We start from the raw sequence: 8,737 nt of genomic DNA, 5'->3' as shown, positions 1-8,737 counted from the left end.
CTTGGGAGATGCTTGTAGCTGGCGCCCTGTGAGTTGCACGTAGGTGGCAGGTGCGGTGCCGCGGACGGCAGGTGCGTTGACTCCTTCTTCCCTTGTACGCCTGTCCCCGGAGTTTGGCGGTGAGTTCTCGTGGCTTGGAGGAGAACGAGGTAGCGAAGGCACAGGCGCGGGGTGACCGCTGCCAACCAAATGTAACGGGCTTGTCGGGGGGCGTTTAAAGGGGTGTTGATTAAGACTTCAGCTTCCTTAAGGCGAATTATATTCGTAGCCTTTATGTACAAGAAGCGACGGAGCGAGAGCGACTGTCGTTGTGTGTCAGTCGGACTCTCGTGAAGGAGTGGCGAGTTACAGGTTGGAAAATAGTTGTTACAATTGGTCACGTATGTCAAGGTGACCTCCACGCACCATCGGAGTGCTAAGTATACAAAACTGAGACGGTAAACACTGACGGACGACATTCCTATAAGGTGGCGTGATCTATCTGTCGTGGGTTTTTCCATTGACAATTGTATGCCTAATTCTTTGTGATATTAAATAATAATACATTGATATCCTACTATAACACTGCTCGGTCACCTACCAGTGATCGCGACCTCGCGATATATAAAAATCGAAATAGCAGTCTAGTTACCATGAACATACATAGTGGGAGTTTGTCAAGCAGACTGCCAATGATACAATTATATTAAAACACTGGCTATGTAAGAACAGATGTGGAATTATAATATAACTAGGGAGAGGGAAACCACAACGTGTGTGACATGAAACATAAGAAACCTCTCAAAAGATAAATATAAGGACACATGTATAAGAAACTATCAACTGGCATAGCTACAGACAATGAAACGTTGATCTAGCTCCTAAAAAAAAAATACAGTAGTGAAACACAGTACAATGTTAAGTATAGGAGCAGCCAGGTTTCGGTCCCCTGACTTGTCTGAGAAAAGGAAAACTACCTTGCCAGTGGCCTCCCTGCATCCAGTCGCCGCGTCTGCACAACCAAATAATCGTGCAGGACAGAGTTTCTCCTAATAAGGTAGCACATGACGACGAGACTGACGAACATCAGAAACATTGGTACAAAAAAAATCCAGGGTACAGGTAGGGGAGATGCAAATAATCAGGCAGCGTTTCCTCCAGGGTTTCCGCAAACTCTGTTTTGTTCGCAAAAGACAATGAATTACGGGAATTAGTCACATACGAGATGCTGGAGAAATGAATGTCATCGAGAGACCGTAGAGGAAACACTCGATGGGAAATATTGGCCGTGAAAACCAGACGAATCCGGGACGGGTACGTTGTTATGTTAGTGGAGCGGATATAGCATGCTTCCGCTAAGGCATAGTGACCAGTAACCCGTTGATAAGTGGTACCCTCCGGGCAGATGACCGATACATAGAAGGACTGAGGGAAATAAAAATAATGCAGACCCTGAAAGTTCTGATGGAAAACAGGCGTTGGTGTTAGCTGCTTGTAAGAGCACAGGGAAAAAGCGTCAGACGCGTTCACGCGGGTGAGGGCGATCTCGCATACCCCTCCCCGAACTGGAAGGAAGGCAAAGAGAGACGCAGAGCAATAGAATCGCCCGAAGACCGTCTCCTTGCAATACTGCAAGAGTGAGTAGCTACCCGTTGAATACAGAGCGAAATCCTTCGCGATTAGAACAAGAGACGGGGACGTGTCCAGGGCTAACACACTGTCCTTTGCTGAAAAAGGGAACGGGACAATTTCGTGTGCCTCAAACACGTCCGCCGTCTGAAATGGAACATGAATGATTATGGCAGCAGGGGTGAGGCTGGACTCAATCAAGGGGTAAAAATATTGACTCATGTCCGGGGTGAATAAAGGCGTCAGGCTATAATTTTGATACCCGATCTGGACAGTCGTTCTCAAATCGTGTAGAGGGAACAAGGCAGGTGTGACTCTACCGTGCGCTGCATCAACCATGTTGCTAATAACCTGCTGATTAGCCGTTGCGACGGAGTTAATGACGTTTTCCAATACATGCAAGGCCTGATCTAGGAGGAGAAACTGATTCACCTGGTCGATCTGTTTGACAACTATGTTGATAACCTCTACCATCTTAATTGTCTGCTCTAGCAGTTCCTCTATGTTAGTATGCAATTGCGCAAGTTTTCTACAATTGGCGTTGATCACCCTGCGATTTCGAGCAGCAAAGGAAAGTACATGAGCGTAGTGGTCCCGCAAATCGCGAACGTCCTCGTCGGTAGCCGTACCGAAAAGGAACTTTGAGGCGGACCCCACGATGTTGAGCAACCCCCTCTTTACCCGAGAGTGAACTGAGTGAAAACTATAATCCATGTTTACCTCATCAACTTTTCCCCGTAAGAACAGAATCCTATCCTCCAGTAGTTGAAAAAGAGTCAGAGAGTTGGTACTAGAAGGAGCCTTTGATTCCCTAGTCTTGGTAGCCCGGATGGCGTCTGCCATGCCGAGTAGTTTTTCTGAGATTATCCTGATTGTGTCCGTGGTGTTGGTCAAGGAAGTATATGGATATTTTACGAGGAGCACATCTTCTATGAGGAAGACCTCTCCTATGTGTGCCGTGAGGGCACCAGGCTTCAGATGGATGGGTGTTGTTGCAAGCAGGGAGCCGAGGGACAACAAGATGGTCAGAAAACGCAACATCATGATCTGAAAGTGGTGGGAATGAAGTATTTAAACCCGTGGTCTCAAGTTATAGCAATGGGTGTTGGGATTATCTTGTTGAACATTTGACTCTGAGGGGGAAGTACCAATATCAAGGTCCAAAGGTGAGGGAATTACTTTCAGACGATCACTGTGAACTTCTAGACTGACTCCACTATTCGACTCGAGAACCTCGAACCGGTTTCCCCTGACATTCCGAACAACTCGGTAAGGACCCACAAATTTAGCCCCCAGTTTCGAACTCCTTTCCGCTTGCTTAATCATGACTGTGTCACCCTCTTTGAAATTCACCGGGACGGCCTGTTTGTGTTGTTTTGACATCATTTCAACCTTCGTAGCTTTTAACGTACACCTAACTTCTGAGTGTATCTTGGAAAACATATGCATCTGCTGTTGTGCGTACCTAGCAATGTTGTAGAGAGGTTGCTGTGGGGTTGTAAGGAAGTCGTACGGAAGACGTTTCTCCACCCCATACAAGATGTAGGAGGGAGACTTCCCCGTAGAGTCGTTTACCGACGTATTTATGGAAGCGGCTATATGCGATAGCCAATCCTCCCAATTATCGTGGAGATCGTTCACGATAGGCCTGAGGACCTGTAAGATTTTCCTATTAGCCCTCTCCGCCAACCCATTAGCAGCTGGGTGGTAAGCTGTGATGAAGGATTGCGTGATGTTAAACTGAGCGCATATTTCGCTCAATACTTAGTTCCTAAACTCGGTGCTATTGTCACTCAGAAGAATTCGAGGAGACGAATGTGGACACAACACGTGAGTCACGAGGGCATGGGCCACGCGTGTGGCTGTCTTGTCCTTGAGAGGCGCTAGAACTAGAAACCTAGAGAACTGGTCGACGCACACCAATAAGTAGCGCGAGCCATGTTGGCTCTGGGGGAGCTGTAGTAAGTCTATATTAACAACATCCCATGGCGCCTCTGGTACTGGGTATTGCAACATAGGTGCTGGCCCTTTGACGGACCCCTTGTGCTTAGCACAAACGACGCAATGTGCGACATGTTTTTCTACATCAACCCGTAATGTGGGCCAGTAGAATTTTCGTCTGGTGACAGATAGCGTCTTGTCTCTTCCTGGGTGACCCGCAATGGGTGTGTTATGGACCAGCTTAAGCGTCACGGGGACGTATATGTCTGGGATGACCAGTTGGTCTATTGGTACCGGTTTGGTTGGCCATGACCTACAAAGGAGGTTGTCCTCTTATAGGAAGAATTGTGAAAAGGAACTGGCAATTCAGGAAGGTTTGATTCGTCTCCGACTCGAGGGCGTAAATTAACCTCTTCCACACAGGGTGGGCACGCTGAGCAGTGTGTAGCTCAGGTGAAGTGAAGTTGTGGATGACCTCTGGGGTGGTAATCGCGCCTATCGGAACATTCCGAGATAAGGCATCTGCGACCACATTTGTTTTCCCGGTGATGTATTTTATCTCCGGATTGTATGCTTGGATCGTTAAGAACCATCTTGCCAGACGACCGTGTAGGTTTTTTCCTTGAAAAGATCAGTTATGGCCGCGTGGTCCGTAAACACCACAATTTTGTACCCCATCACAATGTCACGAAAATGCTTCAGAGCCCACACAATGGCAAGAGCCTCTAGGTGGGTAACAGAATAGTTCTTTTCCGGAACTGTAAGGGCTCGACTGGCGAACGCTATCACATGCTTTTTGCCGGACATATCTGTTTGCATCAGCGCGGCTCCTACTCCACTAGCCGAAGCGTCGGTACAAAGCTGAAAGGGGTCCTTGAAATCCGGAAAGACAAGGACCGGAGCCCGTGTAAGCGCTTTCTTTAAATCCTCAAAACTCGTTTGTTGAGCTGGGAGCCACTGAAATGGTACGTCTTTCTTTAAAAGATGGGTTAGGGGACTCGCGCGAGCTGCGAAGTCCTTAATGAAAGGCCTGTAATAACCTGCGACACCCAAGAATGACCGTACCTTGTCCGCAGACGTTGGCTGAGGGAACTCGGCAATAGCCTTTATTTTGTCGTCCACTGTATGGATGCCGAATTCGTCCACGACATGCCCCAGGAACTTGATCCGAGGCTTTAAAAATTCACATTTGGTGATTTTGAGCTTTAATCCGACTTCTTGAAGTCTGTGTAGGACTGCTTTTAGTGTTTCCATGTGTGCATGCACGTCTTTACTTGCTATGATGATGTCGTCTAAATACACATAGACAGAGTTGCCCAGCAAGTCACCAAAAATACTGTTCATTGTCCTTTGGAAGGTCAAGGGAGCTCCTTTGAGCCCGAACGGCATCCTCGTCCACTCATAGTGGCCATGAGGCGTGCTGAAAGCCGTTATTTCACGTGACTCGGGGGCCATGGGCAGTTGCCAGTAGCCACTGACCAGATCAAGACTCGTAAAGACTTTATTTCCTCTACCGAGACACATCAGAAGATCTCTAAGAACGGGAAGCGGAAAATGATCATCCACGGTCGCGGTGTTCACACGCCGGAAATCAATCACAGGACGATAAGAGCCGTCTTTCTTCGGAACCAGGAACAAGGGTGAATTCCACGGGGAATTCGATTCTTTGATGACACCTTGTTCTAACATTTCAGAGATAAGTTGTTGCACCACCTCCTCTGACTGTGGGGAGCTTGTACGCATTGATATATACAGGATTTGTATTGGGTTTTAACTTAATGTGGTGTTCAGCACACCGCGTAACTCCAAGCGGCTCGCCTGGTAGAGCAAGCGCCCCCCGATAATGTTCCAGAAGCTGGACTAAGGTTGGCTTAATTTCGGAATAGTGTGCAACTTTTAAGAATGCCTCTAAATTAGCTGTGTCTTGTTCGGGAGAAGCCTGACACGCCGAGGTTATGCCTGAGACTTGGGCTGAAGGGTATTCAGCTGGTTCCGGGGCGACATTTCTCCCATACACTAGACACTGGCATAATCGAACACCGTGTTTTAAGGATACAGGGATCCAGACGTGTTTATTACCAATGCCTCTGCAAAACCTCCCTCCTTGACTGTTGCAAGAGTTACCTCCACCGTCACGCGGTGTACGTGAGGAACTCCGTCGATACACACATCACTGCCCGCCGGAGGGGCGTTAGGCAAACGGATTTTAACAAGTTTTGCAGCACGATCCGGAACTATATGAGGACCTTCTACGACTGCCGTTACTGTCCGCCACAAGTCTGCAATGGTTTCGTGTGGTTTGACCGTAAGAGGGGACACTTGGGCGGTGGCAGTCCCTGAGTCTGTGGTGGGTTGGTCATTTTCCACCTCTGAGGGTGAGATTACAGTTGACAGAGGCGATGGATTGACCATCCCCTGTATGCGTCGGCCTTGATACACGATCGCGTTGCTTACAGGGTTTATGGCGATGTGCAGGTCTTTCATGGCGTTCAATCCTAAGATCCCATCCACAGGTAAAGCAAACCTGCTAGAGACATAAAAGAAATCTCGAAAAGGACATACTTTTTCATGTAAGCTGACTGTTAGTGGTACTCGCCCAAGGATACCCAAAGTGGTGCCCGTCACGCCTACCACATTCAGGTCGTTCTCTTGGAGCGGCCAATTTTCCCCACTCGCTTGTCGTGTCAGTGACCTGTAAGCGGAGGCGGATATGACATTGACTGTGGCACCTGTGTCAACCGCTAAGGTGAGTGAAGTGTTGCCCACCTTGCAAGGGAGGGCAATTATGCTTGTCCGTCCCAAGGCGGCAATGACGGAGTCAAGTTGCTCCCAATTAGTATTTTCCTTAAGGGACACTTGGATGTACGCCTCGGGGCTGTCACGAAGTCATGTCTTTTTATTCTGAGAAGAGGAGTGTGGTTTACTGTCCGCTGAGGACTTGTACTTCTGTTCCTCCTTGGCCTTTTGTATTGCAGAACAACTGTCTGAATCATGAAAACAATTCCCGTGGATATGGCAAAAGGCAGCCTTCCGCTGATGGTTTGGCCTAGGGTTCCTGTGTGATGAATGATGCCCGCCCCTGTAACCTCCTGAACTCCTATCTGAGCCCTGTCTTGAATGTGGTGATTCCCTACGTTTCGCGAAGCAAGAATGTTCAGAATGTCCTGATTGTTTGCAAAAACTACAGGTGAGAGAGACCTTACTTTGAGCCTGTAATACTGCGGCTGGTGCGAGGGGATGCTGGTGAGGGTGTCCTTGAACCTTGAGTGGGATGTAAGTATGCAGACGAACCCGGGGGTGAACGAAGTCTGCGGCCTGTAATTGATAAATAATGAGTGCCTGAACATAAGATTACCTTAGTAAATTCACCGGTTGTGGTATCGTGTTCCAGTCCCTCTTCACTTGAAGGACGAGCCAACTGTTGAAAGGTGTCGCCGAGTTTAGCGAGAGTGTCTTTGGTCATACTATGGTGTAAATCATTAACAAAATAGGAGCATATGTTGAAAGCTGTAAATATGAACCAATAAACGGAACGTGTATGAATGAATAGTTTGCGTTGAAAACCCAAAAAGGCAAGAAAGAATGGCTAGCAAGGTGCCTGTTTAGACGTAATAGAAGTTAAGGTTATAATGGAATGCCCTAATGATATGGGAATATATAGAAAGAATAACTATATAAACAAGTGGTATGTTAAGTGAGTATACCATTGATGCTCACGTTTTCTCTCGAGCGGTGAAAAGAAAACGGAGGCAGGGCACACTGATGAAGATTAACTTTGATCAGGGAAATCACACTATACTCAATAGACTCGCTAGCAAACAATAAGAAAGAATCAATATCGTAAGCGAATGAACGTTACTCTCACAATTATGACTGATTAACAGCGTTAGGAACACAGAAATAAAAAAAATCGTGCCTCTGCACGGATAATAATGAAAATGAGCCGAGACGGCATATTTGGACAAGAAGGGAATATCCACGAATACCAAGATTAATCAGCTGATGTAGTGGAGAGGGCGACGGCTTGTGATGCCCTGGGTGACGTGCAGTCGTTGTAGGCGCGTCAGGAAACCTCGGCCGCGGCCACAGCGGCGGTGAGAGGTGAGGGATGGGCTGACATCGGAGGACTCGCAATGGAGGTTGAAAAACTGCTGACCCAGCAAAATGAGCGGCCGCGGGGCGCGGCTGGGAGCTGGTACACTGCCGCCAGACGTATGATGGCCGCGTCGTCCTTTTTATAGTAAGAGATGGGCGGCGGTGGCAGACAAGACGACTTGGGTGTGTAACCTCTTGAGAAGACGCCTTGCAAGAAACGGTAGTGGGAACAGCTCGCAGTCACCGGGAGATGTCCGCGGGTACCCTTGCTGACTGTTTGTCGGAAGAGGTTTGGGCCGATGCTCCCGGCAGCGGCGGTGGTGCCGCCAGCTGTGGAGCGAGGGGCATGCGGGGTGTCCCAAGGTCAGCGGGGCGTGCCTCCTCGTTGCAGGTGTGAATACCTCTGCCGTATCGTGGAGTGGCTTGCAGGGTACGTAGCAGTGCTGGCTTGAAGCGGGGGAGCGGCTTGTAGATTGTGGCCCTCGCTATCGGCTGCGTAGGCCTGTGGGTGTGCTCGGGGCTTGTAGGCTTGACGCCTGTAGAGTTGCTTGAAGCTGGTGTGCTCGAGGCTTGTAGGCTGTAGAGCCTGTAGGCTTGTAGCTGGTGTGCTCGAAGCTTGTAGGCTGGACGCCTGTAGAGTTGCTTATAGCTGGTGTGCTCGAGGCTTGTAGATGGCGCCTTGTGAGTTGCACGTAGGTGGCGACTTGTGAGATGCTTGTAGCTGGCGCCGTGTGAGTTGCACGTAGGTGGCGACTTGGGAGATGCTTGTAGCTGGCGCCTTGTGAGTTGCACGTAGGTGGCGACTTGGGAGATGCTTGTAGCTGGCGCCTTGTGAGTTGCACGTAGGTGGCGACTTGGGAGATGCTTGTAGCTGGCGCCGTGGGAGTTGCACGTGGGTGGCGACTTGGGAGATGCTTGTAGCTGGCGCCTTGTGAGTTGCACGTAGGTGGCGACTTGGAGATGCTTGTAGCTGGCGCCTTGTGAGTTGCACGTAGGTGGCGACTTGGGAGATGCTTGTAGCTGGCGCCGTGTGAGTTGCACGTAGGTGGCGACTTGGGAGATGCTTGTAGCTGGCGCCTTGTGAGTTGCACGT

General features: G+C 49.1%; 1 protein-coding gene across 2 annotated transcripts; it reads right to left on the bottom strand.

Annotated features, from left to right (window-relative positions):
- Nucleotides 1–691: 691 nt before the first annotated feature.
- On the bottom strand, nucleotides 692–7,693 carry LOC126993283 (uncharacterized). 2 transcript variants are annotated; one of them, XM_050852242.1, is made up of 3 exons: nucleotides 7,536–7,693; nucleotides 6,753–6,967; nucleotides 692–2,655 (listed from the first exon to the last, which is right to left on the bottom strand). In XM_050852242.1, the coding sequence occupies exons 2-3, from the start codon at nucleotides 6,894–6,896 to the stop codon at nucleotides 1,066–1,068; spliced, it is 1,734 nt and encodes a 577-aa protein (XP_050708199.1). In that variant the 5' UTR covers nucleotides 6,897–6,967; nucleotides 7,536–7,693; the 3' UTR covers nucleotides 692–1,065. The 2 variants fall into 2 exon arrangements, with proteins under 2 accessions (XP_050708199.1, XP_050708200.1); XM_050852243.1 differs by having other exon boundaries at nucleotides 6,753–6,864.
- Nucleotides 7,694–8,737: the final 1,044 nt, after the last annotated feature.

Source organism: Eriocheir sinensis, unplaced genomic scaffold (genome assembly GCF_024679095.1).
Source record: "Eriocheir sinensis breed Jianghai 21 unplaced genomic scaffold, ASM2467909v1 Scaffold596, whole genome shotgun sequence".
Classification (NCBI taxonomy): Eukaryota; Metazoa; Arthropoda; class Malacostraca; order Decapoda; family Varunidae; genus Eriocheir; species Eriocheir sinensis.
Note: the sequence above shows the minus strand (reverse complement) of the source record. Positions and strands in the feature narration are given on the sequence as shown.

Bases quoted from the DNA above. Each gene is read 5' to 3' on its own strand.
- LOC126993283 (XM_050852242.1), bottom strand. From the start codon at position 6,896: ATGTTCAGGCACTCATTATTTATCAATTACAGGCCGCAGACTTCGTTC. The intron at 2,656-6,752 runs GTAAGGTCTCTC...CACCACTTTCAG, and splicing joins CGCAGTATTACAGGCTCAAA to ATCATGATGTTGCGTTTTCT.